The sequence below is a fragment of the Lepisma saccharinum genome, chromosome 2 (assembly GCF_977018435.1).
Source record: "Lepisma saccharinum chromosome 2, izLepSacc3.1, whole genome shotgun sequence".
NCBI classification, from domain to species: domain Eukaryota; kingdom Metazoa; phylum Arthropoda; class Insecta; order Zygentoma; family Lepismatidae; genus Lepisma; species Lepisma saccharinum.
The window spans coordinates 68,974,167-68,996,378 of record NC_139230.1 but is presented as its reverse complement, the minus strand read 5'-3'; the positions used below and the strand labels follow the sequence as shown (position 1 = coordinate 68,996,378).

The 22,212-nt window shown below is 35.1% G+C and overlaps 1 protein-coding gene across 8 annotated transcripts in view; it reads right to left on the bottom strand.

Annotated features, from left to right (window-relative positions):
• FoxP (forkhead box transcription factor P) overlaps positions 1 to 22,212 on the bottom strand; it is a 1,057,401-nt gene that overhangs the window by 33,127 nt on the left and 1,002,062 nt on the right. For 4 of the 8 annotated variants that reach the window (XM_083117436.1, XM_083117437.1, XM_083117435.1 and 1 more), the window contains 7 exons: positions 21,267 to 21,438; positions 13,223 to 13,406; positions 12,464 to 12,695; positions 10,433 to 10,498; positions 6,001 to 6,077; positions 4,962 to 5,063; positions 2,828 to 3,003 (listed from right to left, as the gene is read on the bottom strand). In XM_083117436.1, the coding sequence (XP_082973562.1) occupies positions 2,828 to 3,003; positions 4,962 to 5,063; positions 6,001 to 6,077; positions 10,433 to 10,498; positions 12,464 to 12,695; positions 13,223 to 13,406; positions 21,267 to 21,438 (1,009 nt within the window). Of the gene's footprint in view, positions 1 to 2,827; positions 3,004 to 3,372; positions 3,498 to 4,961; positions 5,064 to 6,000; positions 6,078 to 10,432; positions 10,499 to 12,463; positions 12,696 to 13,222; positions 13,407 to 21,266; positions 21,439 to 22,212 lie in introns of all 8 variants that reach the window. The other 4 variants (XM_083117440.1, XM_083117438.1, XM_083117439.1 and 1 more) reach the window with 4 other exon arrangements.

Genomic DNA, 22,212 nt, shown 5'->3' with positions numbered 1-22,212 from the left:
TGTTTCACAATGTTATTTCATTCTGATTTAATATAAGAATTCTGAAATATATATATAGTTATTATATATTGGTATGAAATATGTATTTGGGTATAACAAAATACTAAATGTGAAAAAAACATCAAGATAATAAAAATGAGAAAATTCAAAATAAATTTATCAAAATTAATTACCTGGATTACAAACTCACCATATCACAAGGACCCTTTAGATAATGATATTATACCAAGACCAAGATAAAAATAATTAAAAAAGATAAAGAAATGCTTGTTTCAAATCTCTTGTGCTGACATCCAATATTATTATTATTACATTAACACTGTCAAACCCTGTATTCTTCATTTAATTACTTAACACCATCTAGAGTCTGTTCGGGGTGCATAACCCTCTTCCAATTAAACACAACATCAAGATATTCAAAAATGTAATACCAATAAGGAAATAGATACTAGAATATGTAAAAGATAGGAAGAATGCAATGCACTGGAACAGATATATGAGAATTTGAAACAAGAACTGCAAATGTTTCCAAGTGATCATTATACCTGCTTCAGCTGCTCTTTCTTCTCAACTGGAGATTTTCACCCTGCCCCCCAACAATATACACACACAACATACACACAAATATATATATAAATATATGTATATTTAAATATAAGAATGAAAACACTTATAAAAATATTTGAAAAAGTTTATGATCACCTGTGAAACATTGCAGCAAGAATAAAATATTCAAAAAAGTTAAAAAAGGAGAAAGATATAAAAAGACACCAAAATTACAAAGAACTAATACAGAAAATATGAAAAAATGTAGAAAAGCACACAGAAAATTCGAAAGAGAAATGGGAAAAAAATATTTTTAAGACTTATCTCACATACATAGTACCTTGTGTTAGTGAAGGGTATACCCTATATGAAGTGTTTTGGATTCCCTTGACATAATATATTTTCCTAACACAGACAGCTAGTGTACACTACCTATCTACAACAACTGAGCACATACAAAAGCCAGCTATGTTATCTATGGGAGCAGCAGCATGCAGGAATGGGATGAATTTGCATCAAAAACAACACAAAAGGGCACAGCACTTTTAAAGGTAATACTGATCTGTAACTCTTACTGCCTAGCTAAGAGTTTCACCCGAAGTTTCACCAACTTGCAAATGATTAAAGAGTTGTAGTTTTGTGTTGGTTGTGAATTTGACTTAAAACGAATGAAACTTTTGATACCATCAATATGGCAGGTCATCAAAGTTCTCACTCGATTAAGAAAAATTCACATTGAAAAGAGGCTTACTTTTCCTCTTGACATTTTTTTTAGATACACAAAAGCTTCTACTAAGCACAGAAACAGCATACAACTTACCATCTGAATGTTTTATCAGAGTATTCCTGAAAATTGAATCTAATATAATTGCCTTGCTTGTATAACACATATTCAAGGCCAGCGTTGGAGAATTGTTTAATGTGGGAGCTTGAAAATATTATGAAGAGGTGCCATGTGCAAAGCTACAAATGCGGTCGTGTTGTGGTATAAAGCAAAAAAGTGTGTATAGTGGTAAAAGAAAGAAAAATAAACATAAAGACATGCAACAAATTGGTTTTAACAAAGCTAGGATCAGTGATATTTGAAGTAGAACTGAAGTGTAACTGAAATAGAGTAAAATATGTCATTATGGTTCTTTACAGTTTTATAAGGTCATTAAATAAACACTTTTGTAAATTCATTATTATTTCCTCAATTAATGTATTTTGAATATACTTTCATCATTTATTAAGTTGTCAATAATTAATTGACATGTGCATGCAACTAGTTGACATGGACTTTTCATTTTTAACTTTTAATAAAAATAATTTCTGAAAATAATCAAAAATAAAAAATATACTTCAAAATATCCCAAGGAATCTGTTCTGGTTATGTATGAATTGGTTACCCATGGCCTCAAATTGGAGCACCGTATTCCATGCCCTGATTGGTTTTCCACTTTATCTGTGAATATTCAAGAAGCCATAGTATGCATTTTAAAAAAAACAAAAATAAATCATTACCACCTGTGATTTTTTTCAGCATGTTGTGAATATCCATGGTGTTGCAAGCTATAAGAACTACAGATCAGATTATTGAAAATTGTTAATTCCTTTGAAACATTTTTTGATAATGTTTGCTTAACATGTTAGTTTATTTTTGTGGAGTGTGTATTTTTATGTATTTTGCATTAGTTATTTCTTCTTGGTTTTAACGGATCAGCAATATATATATATAAATACATACACACTGTTATGTGCGTGTCTCCATTTTTATGGAAGCACTGTACCCATACACAAAATTCTAACTTTCCCTAACAGCTACATAGCAAAAAGCATGATGTTTAACATGTATTGTATGTTTTTTTGAGGATGCAAGGTCGTATTCTATCTTTCTTTTTTTATTTTAAGGTGTAGATTAAAGATTTTGTTTGTGTGATGTGGGTATGTTTTTATGATTTCTGAAGACATATATGCCTAATGAGGACAGAAGTGGAAAAAATTGTTGAGCTTATTACATAACGATTTTAAAAGAGAGATTTAGAGCATGGTTCAATTATTACAAACATATGTCAATGTAGAGGTTACTACTGGACAATATTATACACGAAAGCTTCTCATTTTGTAATTAGTTCAACTGAGCTGTAGCAAGAAGTTGTTGAAACAACGTACTTATTTATTTTACTTCCACATCACCACTCCTGTCCCCACAGGCTAGCATAGCAACATTAGCTCCTATGCTCACTAACATCAACAACTAAAGCGGCAGCAGCAGCAAAGTTTCTAAAAAGTCAGTGCTTACTGTGCGGAGAGGTGGGGTGGAGTGGGTGATGGGGTGGGGTCATATTTCCGGGGTCGGCCACGAGAAAGATGTCGTCGCTTGACAAACTCTGCATCGTCCACCATCCAGAAGGAGCCAAAGTCGTCTTCATAGCGCACAAAACACTTGTGCAGTGACAGATTGGTGCGGATCGCGTTCTGTATACATAGACACCAAGAAAGAGAAAAGAGAGTAAAAGACAAAGTTTAAGAGAAAAAAGTAGAGAAAAATTCTTTTAAAAAAGTCTCACTTCTAGCTGCCTTCTCAGCAAGACATGTTTGATTTGAATTACCTTCCGATGCACCTTCTTCCCTTCCTGGCTGCATGGTTGTTAGTTGCTGGAAAGCTCCATCATGCTGGTTATGCACACACACAGATAAAGCAAGAAAAAGTGAAAAACACACATGGAAAAAGATGTAAAATGGAATAAGATGAAAATGGAAAAAAGTGGAAAAAAATTCAAATCAAAATGTTTGCTAGAAGGAGCTAGAGAAGTCTGAGACCAACTTGCGTGGCTGCTGACATACCCAGTGGTGCATCGCTGGGGTCGTCGCTTGTAAAATTCCACTTCGTCCACTGTCCATACTGCGCCTTTGACGTTCTCCACCCTCATGAAACATTTGTGTAGAGACAGGTTGTGTCGCACTGCATTCTATACAAAATAATACACATACAAGTAAGCAACGCAAACCAAAAATGGAGAAAAAGGTCAAAAGAGAGAAAAATGATTCAAAAGTAGAAAAAGAGAAAGAGACAGACAAAAAGACTTTGCAGTTGCAGTCTTTTGTACTAAGCAGCCTAAAACTACATCATTAAAAAAATGCTAAAAAATAAAACACAACTTGTTCCTTCTGCCATGCATGAAGGGTTTCACAAGCAAGCTATTTTCATTACATTATGACTTTTTTTTATTTAAAATTTGAATCATTTGAATAGGGAAATGAGGGAAAAGAGAAAAACCACACAGCCTCATGCAAGCTGAAGCATTTGGCAAAGGCCAATACAGCCACTGGAAAGGTTGCATGTAAATTGAATGAATTTAAATTCAGTCAAAATAACAAAAAAAGGTCATGATAAATATTAAAAACTTCTCTATTAACTTAAATTCCAGAAAGACTTAACATAAACTTTACATTCTGACAAGATCCCAGCCCAAAAGCACTCCATTATTCATTCACATTTGCATATATATTGGTTGAATTTTTGAGTAAACAGTGTCAGGTGTTTACACATTCCATATGTCAATATTGTCTCAAGCTGAGTGCTAATCTTGGAAAAAAAAAATAGGAAGCAAGTTTTTGAACTTAAAGAAACTCTTTTCTTTTATGTTGTAGCTCAAGAAAATTTCATCTTCACATATTGATATCATTGTCTTGAAAATACTTAGTTTGCAAATTGAAAAAAGAAATCCTGATAAAATATTTTAACTATTTTTTCTAATATCATTCAATATGTAAACCTGACATGTTCACTCTTCAGAAACCACTACAGGTGAAAAATATAAAAACAGGAAAAAATTGTTGGCCTGTCCATAACATATTTTAATTAAATTAAATATATAAGTAGTAGTGCATTTGAAACTAATGGCATTCATTGTTTGCAATACAATTTATAATGAACAAACATCTTCAAGACAGCAAACGAAACTCAAATAACATACTCTGGAGAAGAGCAAACAAATTAAATAAACACTAGAGAGTTATGTATGTTAATAACATGTATATCACAATGCACATCAAAACAGTAAATAAATTATTTGGCCTTTCTAAACTGTATTGAAAAATGAGCAACACTTTTGACAGGCCAACAACAACAGCTACCAAAATATGAGACATCCATAAGCAGGCAAAAAGCACAATGCAATGCTCTAACTTGCATACTAAAGAAAATAGCATTATAGGATAAAAGACCAATTAAAAAAAATCCAGTTTCATCTGCACCCACATTGGATATAACTGGAATATAAGGATACATAACATAAGGTTATAAGCGATGTATATAGAATTTGGAACACGCAGAATTAAAATGTTTCCCTTGTAAAACACTGGATGCAGATGCACTAGGAGTTACAAGGGAACAAATAACCCACTGTTCCATTATGTTAAAGCTACTGTACCTTCCATGTAGCTGCATTTCGTCGAAAGTAACAGAACGTGTTTTGGAACCAATTGTAGATCTCGTTTAACGTGAGTTGTTTATCTGGAGATTCAATGATGGACTGTGAATAAGCAAAAATATAAAACTCAATCAACTAAAATTCTTAGCTAAGATGCATGCATTTTAAAACTACAGTGAAACCCTAATTATATTTTTGGATTTTACACTTTTCTGCACTATAACCCTCGAGATCTCAATAAAACATCTTGCGATGTTTTTTCTGCATATTAATTTCCTCCAGTGTAAAATTATAGTTTTTTTTTTTTCATTTGAACATTTCATTGTATTTTTACATGTAATCACATGCAAATACTAAACACAACAAAGTGTTTTCTGACACTACTGGAGAACAATCACATTTGGAAACAGCCTGCCTTTTGAAACAAATCATTGAAAGCAACATGTCTGTGAAATGCTAATAAGTTTGGACCATGTTAGTTGTACAATAAATCAAACTTGATTAACTAATTTAAATGTAATACACAACATATAAGGGAATATTACATATTACATAAAACCCAATAATAACAATGGTACAATGTCTTGCCTGGATCAATCATGCAGGATTGATTGATATTCTTTGATTCTTTATTAACCTGCCTTGGATTTCACATGAGCACTCTTGTAAAGTTGAATGTTACAACTAAAGTAAAATTTTATTAAATTAGTTTATTTTTTTAAAAAAAAAAAGCTGTAGTGCATTTCCTTCTCCCTAAAAACAGGTGTATTAAATGATTCCCACTTATTGGCTGAGGACATTAAGTAGTCGAATTTTGATTGCACCACCACAATTGCAGGGTTTAGATCCCAGTAGGACATAACCATTGTGAGTGTCCCTTCATAAATTTCATCTAATCATCACTTATCCTCATCACTATGATTAGCCGAAAAGTAGCAGAAAGTGATGCTAAATAACAAAAATACAAATAAATGAGTACAATAAATTTATTAACATAGGAAAAGCCTGGATATAAAATGAATTGCCAATCAGAACTTACCTGTCGTATTAATGAGGCATATGTAAAAGGAGGCCTCACATCAGCATTCTTGTAGAATTCTCTATTCCTTTGTATTTCTGAAATAAAATGAAGAACATAAATATTTATTTCCCACAGTCCTCTATTAGAATAAAAAGGACAATACAAAAAACACACAACTCTAGTAATATTACTGTTCCCACAAAACACATACGATCATTAAATATAGAAGAGGAAAATAGGACTTCTCAGTTGTTTGCAGAGTTTAAGTTTCTGGTGAAAAGGAGTTAAATTGCATGTAATCACAATGCTTTAAATTGTTGTTTGTTTTTTTTTTTCAAAATATTTATTAATTGAAAAATTATGCTTAAGGTCTTGTACATAGTCTACAGTATATGATGCAAATTATAATACATAGGATTTTCAACTGGAGTCCTATGTATGTGTGTGTGTGTGTGTGTTTAATCCTTTTACCTTATGTTACCTTTATTTTTTTGTTACTCAAAATGTTACATCTCAGTTCTTCAGTGGGAAGAAAAAATGTGTGTACAAAATGCAAAGCCTCCTAAGTTCCATTTTTATATAAAAAAAATAGAATAATTTTATATTTTAGTATCATAAAATTTTGTTTTCAAGCTACTTGTAACTATTTTGGCAATATTATTCTTTCATTGGCAATGAATAACAAATTTACTGCAAAAAAGAAACAGTAATTCTCATAATTGTCCACAATTTTCTGTTTAATTACTTTCATTAAACTTGAATACTTTGCTAATCAATCAAGATAATAAGTACTTTTGAAAAGTATGTGAGTTGGTGTGGATATCTTAAAGGATGTGAATAATAAAAGTTATACACCGAACAGGAAATAATTGCATTTGCTAAATAAATGTTACAATATTATTAAGTTCTTTAATGTGATCAAACATAGAATTGAATTATCATGCACAGAAGCACTTGTAATTATAAAATACAACAAAGCCAGTATCATCAATCATTATCATCTACAACATTGAAACCAATCCACTGATAAGCAACTTAAAGCACAGAAAACTGAAAGAGCCTTTTACAGCAAAAGAACATTTCCTCTAACTCACTTCAGTTATTAGTCATCAAAAATAATTCTCATGAATAACTGTATTCATAATTTCAAACAAATGTGCAAGAAGCCAATGATAACATGATGAATTTTCAATTGGTTCTCTATGCCATCTGTGTCACAAATAAATGTCAATAACTGAATCTTCGTCGCCTTGTAATCAAGGGGTCCTGGGTTTGATACCCGGTGTAGGCACATGGCACAGTGGTTCGGATCCCACTTTAAACTGTAGGTCCAGTCCCGATTAATTAGCCTTACTGTGCATAAAGTGGACTTAAAACATTAACTCAAACCAAACCAATAACTGAATCTGTTCTTCAATCTCAGTCAAGATGTACAATTTCCATGTAAGAGCTGCCATTTCAAAGACAATTACTTAAATATAATTATATATTTTTAGTTATGCTTTTCAAAACACTTAAAACCTGTGTACAAATTATAACTTCTTGCCAATTACATGTAAGCAAGATTTGCATCAATTTTGAAAGTTTCAAAATTACACTCAATATTTTATACTTCCGTTTTCACCTTTTCTTGTGCCACTCACAATGCGGCTCATGGTCATTATAATTTGAGTTTTTCTGGTGTCAGTGAGTATTTCCTCTTTCCTTTTTAACTTGCTACACACACACACATATATATATTCAAAGTCAATGAGGGGACAGTGCTGGCTGAGATGAAATTATTCTCACTTTCCGGTTGTTTTTTTCTACTGGTGGGATGGGGTTATCCACAAACACTCAATTAATTCACCTAATTTTAACCTAGGAATAATCTTTCAAATTATACTAATTAAAATTACATTCAAGATTCTCGCTTAAAATACCCTACTTTTCAAATAATTATGGCTTATGTGAGTTAACATTTGCATGTTATGTTTTCATGTTTGAAGCATAAAGTCAATTAATATGGAGTGTTTACTTTCTACAGTTTTCGAAATGTACATATGAGTGAACCATTAAAACAATGAATAGAACAAAGACAGAGTTATGTGAGTTGTAATATATGATTTTTTTAAAGACATATGCATATGCACTATGAAGTAATAAAAGGTTTATCAAATCAGTGATGATTAATGCCAATCAGTTCTAATTGTATGAACCAGCTGCTATTTTGAATTATTTGTATTTAGGAAGTACAGTTCATATGATAGGGAGATGTTTCTCTAACTTGCAAAAAACAGAGAATGCTCATAAAGTTTCCAAATTTCAGATAATATCTGAGTAGCTTCTATTCAGTGTTTCTCTGCAATATTTGACAGTTCAGTCAGTAGTGGATATCAATCATGTTATGACAATTGGAAATAGAAGGCAACAACTATTTTTCTACATGCAGAAAATTAGAGAAACCCAAATGAATTGTTAGCCGGACCCTGTTGCTGAGTGGTTAGCACATCATGCTGAGATGCCAGGGGTCCTGGTTTCGAATCCCACTCGGGCTTGGTTGTTTGTGAATGTGCATTCATCAATTTCATCATTTCATCACTCATCCCCATCTTCGCAAATTAGCCAAGAGTCACAAAACGCGAAGTAAAATAAAATCAATCAATCAATCAATCAACCAAATGAATTGTTGGAAAAATCTAACAAAATATTCATCTTGCTGCAGTTTCTCTGTGCAATTATTTCTAGACATTAATATTTTATATCTGTAAAACACTGTTTTGGATACAGGTAATATCCTAAGTTTATGTTCTTTCTAGTTCATAATCAATATGAATATTCTATGAAACTATTGTGCAAAGTATGAAAACAACTTAGATGAGACTGATTCAAGTAAAACTTCTTTCTCACCAATGCCAATGTCATGAAATTTATTAGCTGTATTTCCGTACATAGGTAACACATGATAAAAACATTTATGCTTCATACATGTATGTAAAATGTGTATCCCATAAACACATATATCAAAAATCACACAACTAAAGAATAGAAAAATCATGAGGTAATAAACTGAAATACTTACAAATATTGCACTAATGCATAAAACAAGACAGGAAGACAATTTGGGAACCATGATATGTAAACACTTACTGCTCTGTGTGTAGTCTTTGAGTTTCTTTATATTAAATGAACCGTATGTGTGAATGTGTGAATGTATGTACATGTGTTACTGTTTAATTGTCTAAAAATACAAAGTAGGAAATGCAAACAAAGAGAAAAAGAATTCAACAGTGTAATTCCATGCCAGTTCCACAGCTAGTTGACACTCACCATTTATGATTTTGATGAAATTTAGTGTACTGGTTCACCTTCATCAATAATGATGTTATGCCAAAGGTTTCGGACAAATCTGCACTTTTGTCAATTTTTGGGGGGAAGTTCGATTTTGTATATTTTCCTTACCTACACTAAATTTAATCAAAATTGGAGATTGTGAGAGTGCACTTGCTGTGGAACTTGCATAAAATTACCAAATATTATACACAAACATTTGTGATAGTGACGGCATACTTTGAATATTTTTTTCTCTCAAGTCATCCTAAATTTTTATTGAATTTTTCTGTTTTCTGAGTTCAGTTCCCAATAGAGGGCACATTGAACAATGGTTCAAATCCAACTTTAAACTGCAGATCCAGGCTCAATTAGCCTTTATGTGTATAAAGTAGACTTACTTTGCAAAACTTTGTTTTTGTTCAACTTCATCTTATTTGCCATAGTATGGTCAATGCTTTACCTCTTTAAGTACCTCAAAGCTAATAAAGGTTTGATCACTTTTATTCAATCTTATTTTTGGCTCTACCTTTGTTGTGCTTCAAAAATTTCCTCAGCTTAAACAAACATTCCAAGAATTTCATACCAGTAAGTGTTGACTTCCTCCACCTCCCCCCAATGTTAGAGTATTTTTGTTGCAGCATAAATTGCCTTAGAAATGGAAGCATGCATAAATAAAAGTAAAAACTTAAGAGTACTTAGTATTAGGTTCTACATGTAAAACTTACTAATATTATTTGTATATACTGCAAATGAAATGTATTTCAGTTCCAATACACACAAGCATATTCTAACATACATACATAAGTATGAACACGCAAGCAATTTACACACAAAAATAAGAAAATATGTGAAAGCAGAATCCATAAGAAACCCTACCATACATTTTTTCAAAGCAAATTAGATCTTCAAATTAAAAGGGTCTAAGGGTTCTTAATGGACAATGCATCACCTAACACATAACTAAACTTTACCTTGTTGTACATCAAGTCCAGCTCTTTCCAGCATATAGGGAAGCCCTAACAATGGCAGCCAGGAAAAAAAGAGAGGAAAGGACAAGCCATCAGAGATAAGTCATGAGAATGCAAAAACAGATACTACCATGGAGTTTAGAAGAAGAAGAATACAGAATCAAAGTTACCTTCTGATATATCAAGTGCTGCTCTGTCTGCAACTCTGCGTCTTAATGGATTGTCTTCAAAAGACCCTACATGAAAAGGACAAGTCGGAGCTAAGTCATAAACTTCATATAATTATATGTGACTGTGAAATATGAATTCCTCTTGGAGTCACTCACCTTAGGCTTAGTTAGGTAATCATTTATGTGCCATTGTATGCGTGCATGGTGTTTGTGTGAATTATGATTCTTTGATATATCCAATAATCAACTACTATTACCAAAAATTGTATTGTTGTGATAGCAGTAGTTTGGGCCATTTTGTTGTGATTTGGAAATTTCATCAAGGGAGTAATAGTTTTTTAAGCTCCATGTTATTTGCTCTTCACTTGTGATTTTTCCTACAAGTCATTCTTTTGTATGAAGACTCCAATATCAAATTTGCAATTATGATTTTTCAGAATAAAATATGTACAGTAAAAAAATAATAAGAGTAACCATTGCATATTTTCACATTACTGGACTCAAGCAACACTGATATCTTGTTTATAATATAGTTTGGTTTTGGACAGTTTTCATTTAAAAATTACAGTGGTTTCACACTTAAATAAATTGTTAACAGCCACCTAAAATATCAACATATATTGGTAAAAACACATTTTAATTTATTTGAAATTAAAATGATCCAAAGTTTTAAAATCACTTTATGTGGAATAAAACCAACACTTGAAAAAAATATTTTTCCCTTAGGTTTTTTATCCATTTGTTTATAATATTCCAGTTGCAGCATCCATCTAAAAATGTATCTGTGAATGAAACTTCACAAAATTTCCGCTACCTCTCTCTTTTTTCAGTACTGCAAGTTCAACAATAATAATTGCATGATGGGGATCCACACCAAAAAAAAGTGAAGTAAAATCAAATTGCTTTTGAAACATGCAGTGACTTTTGCTGTAATTACAAGATGGTAAAATCTAATTTCAATAACTAACAAGCCATTATGATAGATATATTGTGTGACAATAAGAGATGAAACAGAAATTACATGCAAAAGATTTAGATTTATTAAGAAAAGTCCAAGCAAGTTTATTTTGAATGAATATAAATGTGGCGTTTGGTATTTGTAGCATCCAACTTAAAACTTCAGCATTGTAAAAATTGACAATTAGTTGCAAACTTGGAGTGTTCAATATTCTTATTTGCCTTCATGAAGAGCATGTCCACATAATGAGTGGAAAATATTTACTATGAATAGAACATACATAGAACATCTACCTAACATTTGTGCCTATGTATGACATATGGATTTTATATTTCATTATAAAAGAAGAAATTAATTAAAAAACATATGTAGTAAGATGGCGACAGTTTATGCTTGAAACTTGATATATAATGCTCTAGTAAGGCACATTGATATGGATTTGCCATTGTGAATGTTTTATGGATCTTCACAGCTTGTGTGCAATGGTATGGTTATTTCTTTCTTAGCACTTTTCATTTTGACATTTCATACACTGCACAAACACACCTCTAAGAAAGAAATAGCATTGATATAAAATATATTATAATTTGAGCACTTTGTGCATCAGTACTTACCAACCAAATATTTTCTTGTTTGTCAAATGGTAAGTACTAAGAAAAATGAAGTACACAGGTATAACTCATATCATAATTCTATAAAACTAACACTGATCCAATTTAATTTTTAGAATTTAAACTTAAAATTTTGAAATTCTATACAGTATGACAACTTTGATTCTGAAATGGAAAAATGGAGGCAAGTCAAGAAAAACTATAAATATTATTAGAGAGTTGAAAAAAGGCAAGACTGAAATAGGTGAAGCCACATACAAGTAAAATAAAAACCAATACTAGTGATTCTGAAACCACAACTAATTCATGTAATTTTTTTAAAGAATAACGCTAAGAAACAGATCACAGGTTCTACAGAGACTTTGTTTTAAACTTATATGATTGTAATAAATTCAAGCTATAAATATACTTAACCAAGAAGTTGCAATAAATGTACAATAAATTTAAAAAATGGTGCTATACCTCCTGCTAGAGACAATGTTGATTTATCGCTGATCCGCCTTCTGATTGGTCCACCCATTGTAGGTGTGGGAGGTTGTAATACTGGGGAACGCACTGCTGAGACAAGTGCTGACATGGATACTGGAGCAACTTGACTAACTGCCGTTGTGACAAGACTTGGGGGAGGTTGACTAAGAAGTGCTGAAGAAAGACTTAACTTTGGCAGGGAAGGTGCATTCTGAAAAAGATCAGACTGTACTCTGGTTAATACAATGAACTTGCCGTTCCTGTTATACATTGAAAAATGAGAACAAAAGTTTTTAAAAAAATGTTTAGTGCATCTTCAAAATTGTTTCCCTTAATCTTGTTTATTCTTTTCAATGTAACTGTAAATGTAATTGCATGAGAGTTTAATATACTGTACTGTATAAAGTATTTCAAGTATTATCATTAACAGTACATACTTGCAGAATTAATGTTAATAAATTTTATTTTCAAAATTCTTTGTCAAATGGGGCAATGTACTGAGTACAGAGAGTTTTAATCTGATTAAGTAGAATGCATTTTTTTAAAACAATGTTCTTTACAATTGTGAACTTCTGAACTTTAGATAGTTAGAAAATTCTGAGCTTTCCAAAAGTTTACTTTGAAAAGTGACTTGGTATATTTGATGTTATATTTGAACTTGAAATATTTTATTCTTCTAAGTAATGCTTATGTATATGTATTCAACAATTACATACATTAGAAGTAGATAATAAAATGTATCTGAATACTTACTGTTGGATCTGATTTAGGAGGCTCTGGTGATGCCTGCTGCTTGGTCATATGTAGATGCTGCATCATTGCTTGCAACCGATCTCGTTCCTTTTGCAATTGCAACTCTAGCTGTGACACAACCTGCATCTGAACACGGGCTTGAGCCGTTGATCGGTCGTCTAATGTGTGTTCCGTATTCAGGTGCCTGTATGAAAATGAATTCATGTTATTCAGTGAAAAATACTATTGCAGGAATTCAAACACATTCATCCACAAATAGAAAATAATACACTTGGACTTGGGTAAATTACATTCTTAATCATTTAGACTTTTACTTTTACTCACAAAATATCAACTTGTGTAATTGTAGGTGTTTATGTTGGTAATAAGATGCTCATTAATGTAACAAATTGATTACTGTGATGAAAATGTATACTGATATATGGAAGCTGTGAGTCATGGACACATGGCCCCAATGACTTGTAGTGGTTCTCCAAGTCACTTGGCACTTCACTTCACTTAATGCTAAGCTTTGTCTAACAAGAGAAAGTAAATTGTCCTTGCCTCCCAATCGTCGCTACTGGTTATGATTTCTTGGTCGAAAGCAGAGGTATCCACAGGGGGATTATGGTGCAGGTTGCGCCATCAAAATTTTGGGGGGGAATTTTTTCTCTTCAAATGGAAATGGTCTAAATATGGGCCCCCCCTTTTTATTTTGTCATTTTCGGAGGAAAAAAATTAATATATCAAGCACCTGCCTTTAAAATGAATATCTATGAAATATATACTTAAATGTAATAGCATGCTAAAGTATAGGTTGTCTCCATTTTTTTTAAAAAAAAAGCAATTTCCAAAAAATGGTAAAATGATGTATTTCAAAATTGTGGTCTAAATATGGGCTCCTAGTGGCAATTATACAAAAAGTAATTAAAATTTAAGAAAACAGTCATTTATCGCTAAAACCTTATAAAATTCATATTTATGAATAATCTGTTGTTCTGAAAATCACGCGGAATGGGAAAAATCTAAATAAAGAAAAACATCCAAATATTTGTTGAAAATGTGATCTCAGCATTATACCTCATGTCATAGCCCATATTTAGACCATCACGCTATTTTTCTTCTTCAATTTATTTTCGCTCTCTGTGGTACATATTTCACAAACAAATCATGGCATTATAAAAGCCCACATTTGTTTTATGTACCGCTAATATCATAACCTATACAAAGCAGATGAGAATTCAGAAAACGCTGAGTTAAAACATACCTGCAAAAAGTTTTCGGAGGTCGCAATTCTATAACAGCGTCCAAAGCCGAAACTAACCACCACTTTCTCTTGCGAATTGGCGCCGCAACCTTTGTCCTTGACAGATAACCAGTTCCCATAGCCTCTGCCAGGCTCCAGCACCCGGGAGCGCTGATAACTCCAAAACCCATATTTAAACCTTCGCCCATATTTAGACCTTCTCCTCTAATATAAAATTCAACATTTATATATTTTTCCAAAGTATATGTAAAGATTTTACACGTTAAATGCACCATATGAAAGAAAGTGTTTAAGGGTATTATCAAAAATTGGGGGGGGGGGGGATATCCAACATTTACATATTAGGCCTTAATCGACACATGTGGGTTCTGGGAAGGGATTCTGAGTTAAATTGTGGGGGGGGGGACAATATCCAACTCTAGGTCTTAGATTATGGCGAGTATTTTAGTCCTCTTATCAATTTCATCTTGTCACTAGTTATCCTCATCTTCGCCATTAGCCAAAATTGGCAAAAAAAAAAAAAAGCGAAGTGAAATAAATCAACCAATCACCCTCATTGCCTGTAATTTCAAAATCCATAAATTGTTTCTCATCGCAATTCAATTCTAAAATTTCCAAGTTGTTCAGAAACGTGACTTTGTCTTCTATGTTTACCGAATTCTGAATATTTCCAAAAAAGAAAAAGAAACAAAAAAAATTCTGGTGACTTATTAAATATGTATCATAGTTCGTATACAAACACGATATGGGGGGGTTAGTCCAAAAGCAGGTGGTTCCACATTCACGAGTACGGACATCAAACAAAGACGACATCTGTGTGCCTTGGTGTGAACTAAGAATGCACAGTGGTAGGGTTTCGCAAATTCTTCCCAGGCACTCGGGGTTTTTAATGAAAGGCACAGTACCGACGAAGGATAACCGCGCACAAAACGACAAGCGTTAAAATAAAAAAGAAAGAAAGAAAGAAAAATCATTATCTTCGAACCCTTCCTTACTTCTTCTGCAATCATTGTGGAGATGACTCCCACCCTCCACCCCCTCCTTCCCCCGCGCGGTTTGTATCATGCTAGACGGAAGGGAGGGTGCGCCGAGGGGAGAAAGGGGGGAGGTGGAAGGATCCAGTTCTTACCATTCAAATTAAACGTCTTCGTCTTTCTTTCATTTCCCTCTTCATTTCAGAATGGACAGCACGAAAAATTACACATTAGGAATGTTGCCTACGCGAAGGGGGAAAGACCTTCTTTTCTGTTCACTTGCCGGATTTTCTTCAAGAAATCCTCGATTTGTTACGAGTCTACTTCTTTTTCAATATTTCGGAATCCGCTTATGCGCGGGAAAAGAAAGATATTGGCATCAGGAATTAGCCTGAGAGCTAGACATTATGAGGCGCTGAAAGGTCATGAATATTAATTAGGCAAAGAGTAATTAGCGTTTTAAAAATAATGGCCCTGCCGCCTTTTCTGCTTCAATGTTAGAGCGGGTTGCGGGGAGAAAGCTTTCACACTGCCATCAAAGAGGGGAAGTGGAGGAATAGCCCCCCGTCCACCCCGCTTGCCAAGAAGATGAAGCCTGGTAGCCGTGAAGAACAGCATGCTAACCTACAGATCTGCCGGGGAGGTTCCAGAAAATGGAACGCAATTTCTCTGTAATTAAAATATGCTTATCGATAAAGACGACGGCGAGAGTGTGTGTGTGGTGGAAGAGGACTGGAAGGGGGGGGGGGAGGAAATAAAAACTCAATTTCACAAAGAGATTCATTTCGGAGCGGGGACCAAATGAAAAGAATGAATTTACTAAGCTGACCAGGAGAGTCAAGTTAGATTTGAGGCGGAAAGGTACAAGTGGATTACCTTTTTATGGTCCGGATGAGTGTCGCCCCCATCAACTTGTTCACTCTCCTGCCTGAGTTCGGAGACCAGATGGCTTTTCCCAAACCGCACCTTGCTATCTCTCGCCCTTTTCTTTGCCTCTCTGAGGGGGGTCTAAATTAAATATCACCACTCACTTACCGTGGAAAGTGGCAAGTTTAAATGACTTCAGAAACGAACAGCTTTGTGACCTGGGGACGGGTTTCAATATAAATGCATGGGCTCTTATAAAACTATTTATTAATAGAAATAGCATGCTGAATTCATATGAATTGACTCATTCCCTGGTGGAGGCACAATGTACACAGGTACGAACCCCACCGTAGGTCCAGTCCCGATCTGAGCATGAACTTCTGCGCTGAAACAGACTCACTTATTTTACGTCGCTTTTCTGCTTCTTTAGGCCAATTGCGGTGATGGAGATTAGATTTATTATAATTTATTTATAATATTAGTATTTAACCAATAAATAGTAATTTAACAACTACTGGTGCCGGCCCCGTGGGGGAGTGGTCAGCACATCGGGTCCCGGGTTCGAATCCCGGCCTGGGCATGGATGTTTGTGAGTGTCCATTCACCAATTTCATCAATCGTCACTCATCCCCATCTTATAAACGAAAAGCTCCGGCATACCAGACCAGAAGTCGAAAGTTGGCCAGAGAGCTTTTCATCGAGATGTATTCCTAGGAACTTTTCTTGCCCCTCTAATTCTGAATATGCTACTGTATCCAATTCAACAATTTTTATCTGTTCTCCAAAGATGGCAAAGCCGATGCCGAAGGCGCTAAAACCGGCATCTTTAAAGGCTGACCTCAACTGGCCAGAGTATTGGTCCAGGTCTCCACTAATGTTGTGGGGCTTCCTGTAAGTTGCCTTTAGGGTGTTTTCAGACCGAAGCAACAAGCGACACTTGCCACCAACCATCAGAAGAAAAAAAACCTTTCGAACAGAAGCGACACGATACGTGCAGTGTCGATTGTCGCTTGCGTGTAGCTGGGACTGGCTCGTTTCCTCAATGCTGCGCGTCGTGTCGCCTCGGTCTGTTGTTCGTGCATAGAATGAAAGAGCCCGTGTCAATTGTCGCTTGTCTCTTCAGTGTGAAACACCCGTGTCGCTTCGGTCTGAACGTTCCTTATTTGTTCATGCACGAGAATGCACTGTATGAACCGTGGGGCGTACTGATGCATGATTTTGGTAATAGACCCTATCAATTTGCCGCCAAAGCATGCGGCGCCATTTTAGTAATTTGTCAAGATGAGGACGCAGCAGATAGATCGGACTGCATCTGGATACTCTAAACAAAGAAACGATGGCAAACTGCTGGAGGCCGCAGAACTCTCTTTTGAAGTGGACCGCCAACAAGGCCGCTGGAAATTTGAAATCATGGACCTTCTCCGACATCTTGGTAATAAACCTCGTGCGGCCTCCCGCCGGACTTTGCCGCTATGGCAGAAGACAGTTTGTTGGAAATGCCAATCAATGGACTTCCATTTATCGGGAATATGACTAAGAATGAAGAAGTGTCATGATGGTAAAAGCGTACGACGCCTGGGTTCAGTGCAGGAAACGAGTGTTTGATTTTCGGGGTGCCAAGTAACTTACAAAATCGATTCAACATCTGATCGAATGGGTGCGTGGGCTACGATCGGAGGGCAACATCACTTCAACCTATGATCGAGATCGGGAATATGCATGCACTTACCTTAAAACTCCTTAATCCTTCCTCCGATGGTAGAGGAAAGTTTTTTCTTTTTAAGACAAGAGAAAGAATAAGCCGATATTTAGATCAATGATTTGGAAATATATAAAAATGACGGTATGAAAGATAAACGATTACACCGAAAGTATTTCGAACAATGAATATATAAGGAAACACTCTGTTCTTGCTATTCATCGAATTGCTTGAAATAGAACTGTTTGAACGACTCTGAACCTCTACGAAAAAAAAAATAAGTACACGCAACAAAAATCATTTCCTATTTTTTTTACAACAACGAGTATGCTTCTATACTTGAAATTAAAGAATATAAACTTTCTTTGAACAGTAATCATAATCTTAAAACTGAAGCCGTAAAAACAAGTTGAGAAAAAAACAACATGGTTTCCTAATGAATAGAGAGATGAGATGACAACTATTGTTTTTAAAAAGTATATGCGATCTACATTAATTTTTAAAAATCAAATTTATCTGACTCGGTTTTGCCGCGAACTATGCTAGAATCCTTAGAACGAAAAGTTGTCTAGTTTTGTAGAACACAAATGCTTGAACCACAAAAAACTTTTTCTTCCTTCTTTTTATACTTTTTAAATAGTGCAATTTAAACACCGCACTTCAACGAATTTAAATGGAAAAAGTTAGGAAAGTATGCGGACATACTTGTTAAGGTAGACATACTATTTTCCCTTCATTCTGAGGAGCGATAATTTATATAATTTCTTTTAAGATGATAGAAATAGGAAATGCATTATTTTTATACCCTCGTAAAACACCAAATAAAATAAACACATTATTTGATTCCAAACAAACATAGCAAAATAAATAGAAGGTCAAAGTGCACTAGAGACTCTTGATAATACGAATTATGAATTTACGTGTCACAGCAAAATGTAAAGACATCTTCTCAGATGTCTTTAAATGTTTCATTCGAGATTTGAGTAGGACAAGCACACGCAAGCGTGTGAAATAGGCGTGAAATATTTTAAGATTGGACATCTTCCTCTGACGTTTTGATGCAAAATTTCTGAACACATTCTACCTCTAACAATCACACTAAACACACAGCTCGATATTCGAAAATATCCTTGCAAGGAACTAAAAATCGCTCGCCCGACATAGTTAAAGTAAATGCTTTGTCTGCTACTATGCATACTATCTTTAATTCAATTTACGGTTCTCGATAATAGTTACCGGTATATTAGTAATTTGGATATCCCCTGATTTACTCTGACATCATGTCTGCTACGAAACAACAGCCACTCTTGGTGGTTTAGTCCATCGAGTGTTCGTTCCATTTACGATTTCGGCGGCTGAGGTTCTGTGTTAGAGCTCCGGGTAGGGCATGAGCGTTCTTTGGTGTTTGTTTTTCATATTTTAACTACTATTATCACTCGTTCTTATCGTCGCAATTAATCTAAAGAATATAAATACGTCCTAAAATAGTCAACATACAATACGAAATTGCAAAGTAAGTGTAGATGTTTCCTATCGTGCAGGGAAAGCAAGGATTTTGCTTTGATTCCTGGGCAAGGAACAATTGTTTGAAATATTCAGCGCGACCAATTTGCGAACACCGCCTTTCGGCTTGCTCCAACATCGCACGAAAAGGGGTTTTGAGCAATAAAAACGAATCCCGTGCAATATTAAATTTTAGCATATGTGATTACAACAAAACGCGACAGATTTCGATGATGATGTGTGTCGTCCAAACTGCTGGCTCGAAATCGGTGGACAGAGTTCAATTCCCGGAAACACTGGAATTCTCCCATGACCGTTCATTTTACCTTACTAATTGGAGGTAACTGGGGACTCAAATGTGAATATATGGATCTATACATACTGTCAATTTTATGTCTTGTACACACTCATTTCCACGCACACAGAGCATTTCAAGTGCTCGGATTTATCACATCGCGCTCAAAAAACATACTGCGAGTTGGAAAAATGATAATGGCATTTGGGTATCTGTTTCCTTGTTTTCTTTGTAATCTTCTCAACGCAGATTGGTATGGTATCGAGAAGAGACTTAACATTATCTTGGTTTCCTGTATCGTTCTCAGTCTCGTGACGAGTTGCAAATGTAAGCTTCTTTCCCAGTTTCGTGTCGAGTTGCAAATGAAAGTCGAATTCCCAGTTTCGTGTCGAGATGTAAATTCCTGTCTCGTTCTTAGTCTCGTGTCGAGTTGTAAATTCTTGTCTCGTTTCCAGTCTCGTGTAGAGTTGCAAATGCAAGCTTCGTTCCCAGTCTCGTGTCGAGTTGCAAATGGAAGTCTCGTTCCCAGTCTCGTGTTGAGTTGCAAATGCAAGCCTCGTTCCCAGTCTCGTGACGAGTTGTAAATACCTCTCTCGTTCCGTTTCGTGTCGTGTTGCAAATTCCTGTCTCGTTCCCAGTCTCTTGTCGAATTGCAAATGTAAGTCACGTTCCTAGTCTCGTGTTCAGTTGTAAATTCCTGTCTCGTGTCGACTTGTAAATCTTTGTCTCGTTTTCAGTTTGTATAAATCCGTGTCGTTCTCATCGTGTTACCGCACAAACTTTTATAGCATATAGAAGGTAAACATCTTTTTTTAAAAAATAACGTTTCTCTGATCGACGCCTAGTTTCGACGCCACACGCCGTCGAAAAAAAATAATGTAATCCTGAACGAAGCACAACCACGAAGCACAGGCCCATTGTCATTAATGAATCGACTTTGCAATTACTAATAACAGAATATGTAAATTATTTACAAATAATCAGCTAGAAATCCGCTTGTTGTGTCTGAAGGAGTTGTATAGTAAAGTCAATTTGGTTTAGGTAAAATTTTTAATATCGTACCAAAGTCTCAAACGAGATCGAGAATCTCGGACACTAAGTCTCAGTCTCGTTTCGATTTTACAGAGATCTGTATCGTTATCGGTCTCGGTATCATCCTTAAAGAGGACGTAGTAGCCCGACATGCAGTTTGTTCATATCTTTTGTAGACATGAAAATGCTGTCTTTCTTTTTCTATCATAGTAATTTTACGTCGCATTTCTATCTCTTGGTTTAATAGCGACGATGATGATGATCGATAAGCGGATGGAATGGATGATTGAACAAACACAACCATGCACCCATGCCGTACCCGGGGTTCGAATATTCGTAGCGCGTTACGCTGACCACGTCGCCACTGTGGCCGGCACCAATGTGGTGCCTGCTGAAAAAAAAAGGAAAATACAGTATGTTGCACTTACTTAATAAATGCCTGGAAGTCATCACATATAGCTTCACACCCGGGCCATTTACACACGCCGTGGCCGTAGAGCGGATGGGCCTTCTCCCCACTGGCGTCCAATACCTTGTCCTCAAGACCCGCTACGCCGTTCATCCCGTCCCTTCGATTGGGCCCCATCGTGGACAACAAACCTGAAAGAAAATTACAAACAACATTAGAATAGTTTTCTTTCCTTAAACAATTAAGCTGTTGAAAATGTTAATTGGACGTTGGAGAAGAAGTGGCAAGACACGGTAGAAGGTTCGACCTATTGCGACATTGCATATGCGATAAGTCAAAAGATACATTTTACGACAACGAAGAGAGACAAGGACTCACAATGTTGTTAGCCCTGCATCTCCGCATATATAAATCTAGCCCTGCGCATAATGCAAAAAAAAATATTATTTTCGGGATGCATATTGTATTGATGAGGCTCTAAATGCGGTGGAAAATACTATATCTTAAAAATATTATAAGGTGGGGATAAAGTCATTTCCAAGGTTGAATACTCGATGGGTGCTTGTTGACAATCATAGTAGTCGCTTTCCATGCAAGTTGAGTTACAATAACAACAAATTGCGAACACGGGATGGGGTGGGGTAAAGAAATCGACATATTCGTTGGTATCACATGACATACAAAATCAGTACATGTAAAGAGTCAATCCATCGTATGAATAAAACTGAGCGCCAACTGATATCTCAACTTTCTTTGGAGCGCGTACTCGATTTCCTATGGATAGAAAGGCTAAGAACCTGCTCACACAAAATAACGCCTACTCTACAGTACCTGCTCCAGTGGCAAGCATGTGTTCACATTTTTATGTGAATAGAAAGATAGCACGTTCTGAGAAACAGACAAGGTGCGTGTATATATATACATACAGGCCTGCGAGCGTGTGCGCATGTATGCATGTTACAAGA